Genomic DNA, 10,251 nt, shown 5'->3' with positions numbered 1-10,251 from the left:
GGGCGGGGCTGGCTGGCATGTGGTGCTGGGGGATTGAACCGTGGTCCCTGTGCTTCGCTGAACTTGTTCTAAGTAGGTGCTTTAGACCACTGAGCCATCTCTCCAGCCCTCTATTTATGTATTTAAACAAATGACATTAGACTACACTCCATATATTAAGAGATATGATAACTTATACATAGTTACTAATACCTTAAGACTAATGAATGTGCTTTATGTCAGGTAAGAACCCTCGGTAAGTTTAATTTCTCCAAAACTATGCTTACTTGGAAATAGTTTCTTTGATGAAGATATTTTTAGTGATGTGACGGTTAAAAAAAAGAGAAAGATAGAAGCATAAGTAAAACAAAAGGAAAAAACTACAGGCTGTACAAATAGAAGAGCTCACCTAAATCTGGGTTCTTCTATTTATTGGTACAAGGCTGGAGACATTGCCTAGTGTCTCGTTACCTTTGTTTACACATTTATAAGTGAGGGTAATCAGATGAGTTTGCTGTGGAGATGGCAGAACAAAAGATACCTCAAGCAGTCAACAAAAACCAGACCTTGGTTAAGTTTCTGGTCCTTCTCTTATCTCATTGTACTTATATATGCTTCAGTGTGCAGGTAACTGTGGATTTAGTTATAGACAAAGGATTACATCTTGCATCGGGATCCAGGCTACTAAGAAACATAAACTCCATCAACTTCGGCCTGTAGTCTATCAAGAATGTCCTGCACTACCTCCCTTTCAGATTTACAAATGCAATATTAAAAGCTGCTTGCATGTGGCCACTTGGAAAGTCAGCAAATGGAGCAAGGTCAGTAGTTAATTATGAATTTAAAACATTTTGAACAAGACTTTCTAGGAGTGAAGTGATGGGTTATCTGCAGGTCTAACTGGATCCTAAGAGTTGTTTCACAGCCTATCTAAAAACTAATTTATTGGCAAGGGAGATGGCTCAATAGAATAAGCGCTTGCCTGGCAAGTGCAAGGGCCTGAGTTCAATCCCCTGTTCAAAAAAAAAAAAAAAATTTAGAAGTGAACTTTTCATTAAAAAAGGGGGAGGGGGCTGGGGAGATAGCTCAGTTGAATAAGCCCTTGCCTGGCAAGCATTAAGGGCCTGAGTTCAATCCCTGGCTCTACTAAAAATAAAATAAAATAAAAGCCTAATTTATCAGCTGCTTGTATACATACTTCATCTCTTCTTTATACTCAGGACTTACTTCTGCTCCTTACAAAACCATGAACAGTGGCTTGTCTCTATATGTATTGAAAAATTGGTTAAATGAAGAAGTCGATAAATCTCAAACATATGAGTAAGAAATGTTTTTCGGAACTATAGACTACTCTGAATTTAATTACTGAAAGAATAAATATCACTTTGCAAATTTAGCATATAATTTGAAGAGGAAAAACTATTAGTAGTCTTACTAACCCTAATTAATTAATGCTTGTTGAGTATTGACAAGGTCCTATTGATACAACTACAAAAATGAATAAAAAGAAGTTAGCAGCTAAGACATGACAGGCTAGGCTTGGGCCTGCGTGGTGTTCTCCTTCTGTCCAGCGTCCCATGCGTTTGTGCATCTTGAGGCATTCTAGCCGTCACTGAGCCCCAGTTTTGACCCTGAGGGACCTCGGCTGAGATGAGGAAGCATGAAATTGGCAGACTTGTTGCCTGCCGAGTGTTTGGACTTTGGACTGTGCTCTGTTCACAGTGCTCAGGGACTTGTGGAGCTGGGATTATGGAGAGAAGGGTGGCATGCGTGGATGAGAGCCATCGGCCCAGCGACTTGTGTTTAAAGCATCTAAAACCCGAGGCCCAGAAAAAGTGTTATGTCAATGACTGTAAGTAAAAGAATTCACCTCTCTCCAGTATCTAATATTTCCAAAGAAGTGTTAGCTAAAATAAAAAAAATAGACACAGCAGTCAGCTCCTCTATGAAATATTAGTGCTTCTGAGGCGAGTGACGCTTATAAATTCATGCTGTGTTTGTGATTCCTTCCGCGACGGTAAGCTGTGTTATCTTGTCTTTGAAGGCGAATCATTTACCTCCTGCAAAGATATCCAAGTTAAAAACAATATTACCACGGATGGCGAGTATCACCTACACATCAAGGGAAGAAAAATAAAGGTATTATGAGAGCAGTTCCTCATTCATTTTAACATGGGCCATTGTCTTCTGTGAAGGTTTTCCTGAGGTTTGCATTTTCTTTTTTAGATCCACTGTGTGGGCATGCACTTGGAGAACCCCAAGGAGTATTTGTCACTTGTCAAAGGTGAAGAAGACAACTTTTCGGAAGTATATGGATTTAGGTATGAACTGTATTCTGCCCTGTGTATTTTTAGGACTACTAAAAGTTAAGTAGCTCACATGCCTGTTAATAGATACATGGATAAGAATTGGGGCACACATAAAGTGGAGTATTATTCAGCCATGCCAAAGGATTAAGATTAAATCATGTCATTTACAGGAAAATACATGAAACTAAAAGCCATCATTGTAAGTGAAATAAGCCACATTCAGAGAGTTATATTCCATCTGTTTTCTTTCATATGAGAAACCTAATTAATTCATGAATTAAAGGAGAGATGCCAGGCAACTAGGAGGTAAATTTTAGAGACAGCAAAAGGGAGCAAACAGAGGGGAAAGGGAGGGACAAGAGAGGTGATGGGATAGGAAAAGCAAAGTTGCTTCCGTGAGTAATGGACTTGGGCTTGAACTTGCAGTCCTCTTGCTTCATCTGCCCAGCATGCTGGGATTACCAGTGTGCACCACCATGCCTGGTTTTCCACATTTTCACTTAACTGGCTGACACTGTCTTTTTTTTTTTTTCCTTTCACACTTCTGAAGCTTACCACTCACTCACATTAAAGCCTAACGCTTATAGCTAACGCTGAAAATACTCCAATGTTGTTACAGTCTACAAAATCCATATGAATGTCCTTTCAATGGAAGCAGGAGGAAAGACTGCAGATGTAAAAACGATTATCCGGCTGCTGGATACACTGTTTTCAGCAAAATAAGAATTGATCTCACTTCCATGCAAGTTAAAAGTAAGTGCAAAGACTAGATTTTCAAAACAAGACACCCTCTACTTCCTATTGAAAACCTAGCAATACAGTGGTGCATACGACTTCCAAGGTTATTATTTTATCATGTACATAATTCACGTGCAGTGGCTCATTAACAGAAAGTTCGGCTTCCGTTTTTATTTTCTCAAACAAAGCTTCCCTCCCGCCAGTCAGTGGGTCAGGCCCTGAGTACAACATCAACGACATACATGTTTATGTTTATGTCTTTTTTTCTTCGAAGCTGTATCGCAGAAAGCAAGCCTTGATGCGATTAAACCTTTTACCACTTCCACACCTATGCTACGCAACTGAGTGTGGTGAGCAATGCACAGCCCTTCTGACCAGGGTCGCTCACTGTCCTTCTATTTGTTACCTTTTGTGAGAGGGGATCTCACCACATTGCCCAGGCTGGCCTTGAAATCCTGGGCTCAGGGGGTCCTCCCACCTCAGGTCAGAGCACGCCAGGGAGACATCGCCACGGTGGACCCTGCCTGGCATCGTATTAAGGGCATGACCACTAAGCTCTACCAGGGCCTTGGCACTGCCCCGAAGTGATCCTGTTGCATTTTCTAGTGCGTTTTCCCCTCCACTTTCCTACATGCCAAACAACTTCTCTACTTCTCAATTTCTAGAATCTTACCATTTCCACTCCTTTCGCTGCAGTTGATCTTCACCCCAACATCCTCCAGAAGCACCCTTGTCACTTCCCACCCCTGGTAGGACTCTGCTCCCATCAGTCTCCTCTTCATCGCTGAGTGTTCTCAGCACCTACAAGTGCTCAGCCCAAGTGGAGGCTCATCATTTCTTGAATTAGTCTTCACTTTCCTCAAGAAGCGAGGGACAGCTATTTTTTAAAATTAATTTTATTGAGAAACAAGTAGCAATAAGACAATTTAAGAACCGACTAGTAGGACAGTTTCAATAATTAATACATTACATAGTGTTGTCTCTAGAGTGGTTATTCATAGTACAAGATGCAGACATGATATCCTGTCCACAAACACTATTAGTACAAATCTTTCTTCTCATTGAATTAAGAGAAAGTAGCTGTATATCTATCCTAACTATTTTATATATAGAGACACAAAATGGTTCTTCACTTGTATCCCCTTTTTTGTTTACCTTTGACAGAGATGGATATTCTCTTGCCATTTACTTGTAGGTGCTTGAACTCAGCAAAAAAATCCAATATAGTCCAGTAGTCCATAATAGTAGTGGGTTATCTGCAGGACTGGCAATGTCAGAAGTTGTTGGCGTGAGCCTTTTATAGCTCAGCATATTAATATGGCTTTGCATTTTATACCTTTGCATTTTATACTTTTCTGCTGGATGGTTAAGACCAAGATGAAGCAAGACCTATATAACTAAAAATGTAACTTTTGTTTCTGCCAAGGTTAGCCAAATCCCCTCAGAGAAGCATAATTATATTATTACCCTATAACATAGGCAGTTGAGCTTAACCTCACTATTAGGGTAGCTATTTTGAACAGTGCTGAAGATAAATTTAAATTTACCAAAAGTGGGGAAAATGCCTAGCCACCAGTAACTGTCACGGTCATTTTGCATATCCATAACACACTAGAACTTTGTGCGATATCCTATCCTCAAACTTTTAGAAGTGCTGGTCATTTACTTGCCATTCCAGTATTTATCTTATGTTTTGCTCTTAGTACTTCTTTGCTATCATGAAAACTTATTCTTAGTTCAGAAAAAAATAGTGATTAAGAAGGTGGAGTTCAGCAGTTACACGGACCCCATGTCATAAGGGTACATATTTAGGAAAACGAAGGCTCTGGCATTGCTTGACTATTTTTTCACTTAGTATCTCAAATAATTATTATTTCTATAGCTTTTCCCTAAATTATCTTAGTTCTTCCTTAATTTATTTAGTTTCAGGATGAGGAAAAGCATGAACAAAGTCAGGGAAGGGAGAGGCATCTTCCTGCCCTCCGAGGATAAAGGTCATCCAGTTTGTCTCAGTAAACACTGAGTGGAGCCTGAGGGACAGTGGCCTCCCAGAGAAGTTCCCTTGGAGCAGGCTGTGAAGCGAATGTATGCCAGCTGCAGTGATGCCCGTTGTGGAAGCTGTGAACAAAGTTAGAAATGCTGTAGTTCAGGAATAAAATGGTGGCACTCGACGGCCTCCCTGTTCTCCTCAAATTGTGGGAGGGTGAAGGGTCCGCAGAGAAAGCTGCTTGAAAAATATTAGAGAGGAAGCTAGACTTTCTCATGGGAGGCCTGTGGGGAACAATGACGCGGACCATTTAGCAAGATTTCCAGAATAACCAAATGGAAGGTTGTGCATAGCTCGGCGAGACAGGAAGTAAAGTGGGGAAATAAATCTGGGGAAGCAGTTTACTGCTTTAGCTTGCAGGCGTGAAGTTAGCCGCCTGAGGGTCGTCTGCTGGCGATGCCTTCCAGCAGGTGAGATCTGTGCAGAGCTCCTGAGAGCTCCATGTCCCCAGGGTCTTCCCTGCAGAGCTGGACTGCGAAAGTGGGGCTGGAGGCTGGTCGTCGTGCTTCTGGAGGCGACAGAAAATCACGCTTTGAGAGCCAAGTGTCTGCCCTGCCGTGGCCTGCGCTGAAGTGCGGAGCTTGTGAACGGCAGTATTGGTCGACTTCCGTGTCAGGAATACTCTCCCTGTGGCCCAGGAGAAGCCCCGACACCGCTCGGCAGAGGTGCGCAGGGCCGGCTCTCTGCGTGGCGCTCTTCTGTTCGGCTCATTGCGGTGTCTCGCCGGTTGTCCGTGGAGTAAGGTCGACATTGGCAGAAGTGCTACCTGCGGAGGTGGCCTCCAGAGGACCGATGTCACTGTGGTTCCAGAATGCCATGAGTTCTCATCTTCTCAAATAGTGTAATGATTCAAAACAACCACACTGGACGTGAGAACTGCTGTCTGAATCCTTCAGTTAGGGCATTACTTAGTGATTCAGGCATGAAAAAGTGACTGGACCAGCTGAGTTGTAGGGTTCTTTCTGACTTGTTTTTGGAACAGCGATTCCAGTTTTGATAGTTTATGTAGAATCTGCATTGTTATTGCCAATCAGGAAGTTTTAATTTTCCATTTTTTGGTAGCAAAATCAAAAGTGGGATGAAACAGATAATATATTGTAGCAACATAAGAACTCAAAGAAGCGCTTGTTTTTGCTTGGGTTCTGGACTGCCCCAATCAGCAGTCATACACGCAGTGTCTAAGTACTCATATGTCACTTTGGTATAATTTTCTTACCTTTAAATAATTTTTCCTTCATTGTTTTTGCCCCCAAGCTCGCTTTATTTTAGGTATTTGCTATAAGATATCATAAAGCATTTGTTCACTTATAAGACTTTCTTTTCAGTTACAGGTGTGCCTATTATTTTTGAAGGCAATTTACGAGATGAACATTTTCATATTAAAGAAAATTTATTCATTGAAAGACTGTTTTATCTTGTGGACTATAATTATTAAAATTTCTTTTCTTGAACATGTGAGCTAATTAAACAAATAATAAGAAGGCTATATATTTGATAACAATGGCTGCATTATTGTCTCAGTGCTACAAAACGTTATTTTTTTATCTTCTAGCTACGGATCTTCTTTTTTCTCGAACACTAGTGGGAAAACCAGTTCCATTTGCCACAGCTGGAGATTGCTATAGTGCAGCCAGATGCCCACAGGTATTTTATATTCACTGGATTATTTTTTTTTCTTCTCTTTGAAAAAAGCAGTAATGAGATAATCTTCATCTTCATTCACTTTCTTGACCAGATTATTGCAGTCAAGCGCTTTGCACCACTGAACTATCTCCCTGACCCTATTGACCAGATTATTGCAAAAAAAAAAACCATAAGAATATATATGTATAACTTATATATGTACTTTATTTCAAAGATTATAGATAAACATTGGAGTACTGGGTTTATGTGAAGGATATTAACAGTTTTAGATTTTTCAGGTCTTATTTTTCCTCTGTAATATACTTTCAATCCTTTCACTTAGTCCGTGGAAATGAATTGGTATCCATTAAATGGTAAAGGAACACATAAACATGTAAACATGTGACTTGCACACATTCCTACAAGCTGCAGTGACTTTGGTTTTCTGGGTCTGTGACAACCTGCTGTAGTTTAGGTAAGTGTACCTCAAAGACCCCCAGGGAAAGGTCTGGTCCCCAGGGTGGAATCCTGGAGGGGCTGTGAACCCTTAGGAGGCAGGGCCAGCCTAGCAAGAAGTCCTTAAGGAATGGGGGGCATGCGTTGCAAGGGGACCATGGGACCAAGCTCTGGCAGCCCCCTGGCTTGTGGTCTGAGCGTGCCCGTGTGGGGCTTCCTAGTCTTAGACTTGGACTTCCAAAACTGTGCTCCAAAATGTTCCTTTTCTCTTGAAAAGTTAATTCACTCAAATGTTTCATTGTAGTGACATGAAACTGAGTAAAGCACATTCCAAAAATTATATTCTGTTGTCTCTGAAGTGTACTGACAGTACATTTCTAGGTTTTTGTCCCTCATTTCCAGATTCTTCCCCACATAACCTAGATCTCATTCACATGGCTCCCGAGGTAAGAGTGTGGTCCCTAGGAGAAAGTTCACTGTCTTGTTTTTAAAAAGGTAGTTTGTGTAGTCCCTGTGAACAATATTTTTAAGTTAAGGTACAGAATTACAAGCCAGGAGACTCCACCATTGTTGGGTAGATGCACAGCTAACAGGATCCAATCTGCTGCCTGAGCCAATAACTAATATAGTGATTTTTTTGTTTTTCGGAACCAGGGATTGAACTCAGGCCCTTGCACTTGCCAGGGAAGTGCTTATTCCACTGAGCCATCTCCCCGGCCCCCTTAATATATTGATTTTATTTTGAAGAGAAATACATGTTGACCTACCATAGCACTCTCTTAGAATTTCCTGTTCACAATTTTACTATAGGACACAACACTTAAGCCTATGATGACTGGGAGATACTTTCCGTGTTAGAGAAGATGTAAAAGGGTCAAGAGACATTAAAATTACAGGCTGAAATGAATAAGAAAGATTTAACTGGAATAATTGTGCGAATTTTAACTTAGGTTTAGAAATTCAAGTAGAACCTGGCAGCATTGTGTGAAAGCCCTCTGAGAATTTTATTTCAACACCAGGATTTCTATAGGACTCAGAGGACAGAGTGATTTACTAATGGCTGGATAAAATCATAAAGTTCCAAAATACTACATAATATTAAGCTTTAAAGCCTATTTATAATGGACCCTGGAATATCATATTCACTTTTGAATTTTTGCCTGTAAAACCTAGATTTTAATCTAGCTATGAGCAGGAAGAGATGACTAAGGATAAAAAGGAGAATTTAAAGAAAGCAAAGACAGTATGCTAAAAAAAGAATGAGAGGCTATAATAGCTATCTTCACATATTTAAGATGCAACCATGAAAGAAAAGTGAGGCTGCATATGCTACTCCAGGAAAAATGAACAGGGTGGAAGACTTTCCTCAGTGTAGAGAATTGGTCCAGTAGAGAGGATTCTAGATCCAGAGTCCAACCAAATGATCAATTTTTGTTGATATTTTTATGGATTTATCTTTTATCTTACCGAATTTAGTTATTAGTTGTAGTAGTTTTTATTCAATTCTTGGGTAATTTCTAAACGTAAGATGATGTCATCCAGAAGTAAAACTAGCATTACTTCTTTTTGGCCTCGGTGCCCCTTGCTGCTGTGTCTTGCCTCATTGTCTGACTCTGACTGTCTTTGCTGCTACAGTGTTGGACGCCTCACGTTCTGACTTAAAATACAAAGCAATCAGTCTTCCTACTAACTCTGTAGAGTGCGAGCGTTCTGGCCATGTCCTTGCCTGTGCCCGACTATTTCTAGCTTGAGTATTGCTTAAGGAAAAGGTGTTAGATTTCATTAGATGCTTCTTCTGTGTCAGTTAAGATAATCCTGTGGTCCTTGTCCACTGTTACATTAGCTACAGTAGTTTTCCTTGATTGACTTTTGTATGTTGAACTTGTACTTTTATTATAAACCCCACTCAGTGATGGTGTATCATTCTTACTGTATGTGCTGCTGGGTTTAGCTTGCTACATGAGCGCTACTCTTCTATCACTTTCTTCTCTTGGGATGCCTTCCTGCATTAGGGAAATACCTCACAGAGCGTAATGGGATGGTACATTCCTTTCTTTTTGGGAAGAGTTGGTGCAGACTTTATTCTTTAAGTGTCAGTAGAATCTCTGAGTAAAATCATGTGATCTTGTGCTTTTTTATGAAATTTGATTTAATTACTATTTCAATGTCTAGTATAGTTCTATTCAGATTTTCTAGTTCTCTTCTCTCTTTCTCCCCCTCCTCACTTCTTTCTCTTTTCTCTGTCTCCTCTCAAAGGATCATCAGGTCAGTTCTTTAAAAAAAAAAAAAAAAAACCTTTGGGATCTGTTAATTTAGATCTACTGTTTAACTCTTTCATTTCATGAATTTTTATGCTGCTGTTTATCATTTTTCTTCTGCTTGCTGCAGATGTGACTGACTTCCTTTTTCATGTATCTTTAATTTTTTTTTTTTTTTAACCAGGAATTGAACCCAGATCCTTAGAGATCCCCGGTGCTTAGACCACTGAGATATCTCTCCAACCCCTCTTTTTTGAGTACTTTAGGTACAACTTAGATTCAAGCACTTGTCTTGCTGTGCCACACAAGTTTTGGCATGTTGTGTGATTATTTTCATTTATGCAGCAGTATTTTTTATTACCATTTGTGATGTCTTTTTTGAATAATTGGTTATTTAAGAGTCTGATGTGTAACTTCCAAATATTTGTGAATTTCCTAAATTCATTTCCATTTTCTGTTTCTGCTTTCATTCTGTCGCAGGTGGAAGGCACACTCTGTGCTGTCTCAATCTTCTTAAATGTATCGAGGCTTGCTTTATGCTACAGCGTATGCTTTATCTTCAAGGGTGTTCCGCGTGTGCTGGGAAAGAATGCACGCTGGTCGCTGTGGGTGGCGCGCTTCGTGTGCCGTGGGCCCTCCTGGGGGACAGTGTTCACCTCTACTCTGTGCTTGTTGGTCTTCGGTTTCATTCTGTCCACTAAAACGGTAGCTATTACTGTTGAATTGTTCATTTCTTCATTTGATCTTGTTTTGTGTCACGGAGTTTGGGTTTTATTGTGCATGATTATTTATAATTATTATTACTTCCTAATGAATTGATCCCTTTATCCTTGTAAACTAT

The 10,251-nt window shown here is 40.2% G+C and overlaps 1 protein-coding gene across 1 annotated transcript in view; it reads left to right on the top strand.

Moving 5' to 3' along the window:
* Positions 1-10,251, top strand: part of Adamts20 (ADAM metallopeptidase with thrombospondin type 1 motif 20) — a 193,102-nt gene that overhangs the window by 156,697 nt on the left and 26,154 nt on the right. The window contains exons 33-38 of the mRNA XM_004638581.2: positions 600-800; positions 1,702-1,831; positions 2,024-2,118; positions 2,206-2,300; positions 2,908-3,041; positions 6,626-6,717. Coding sequence (XP_004638638.2) covers positions 600-800; positions 1,702-1,831; positions 2,024-2,118; positions 2,206-2,300; positions 2,908-3,041; positions 6,626-6,717 — 747 coding nt within the window. The remainder of the gene's footprint in view (positions 1-599; positions 801-1,701; positions 1,832-2,023; positions 2,119-2,205; positions 2,301-2,907; positions 3,042-6,625; positions 6,718-10,251) is intronic.

Source organism: Octodon degus, unplaced genomic scaffold, assembly GCF_000260255.1.
Source record: "Octodon degus isolate 3935 unplaced genomic scaffold, OctDeg1.0 scaffold00100, whole genome shotgun sequence".
In the NCBI taxonomy this organism is placed as follows: domain Eukaryota; kingdom Metazoa; phylum Chordata; class Mammalia; order Rodentia; family Octodontidae; genus Octodon; species Octodon degus.
Note: the sequence above shows the minus strand (reverse complement) of the source record. Positions and strands in the feature narration are given on the sequence as shown.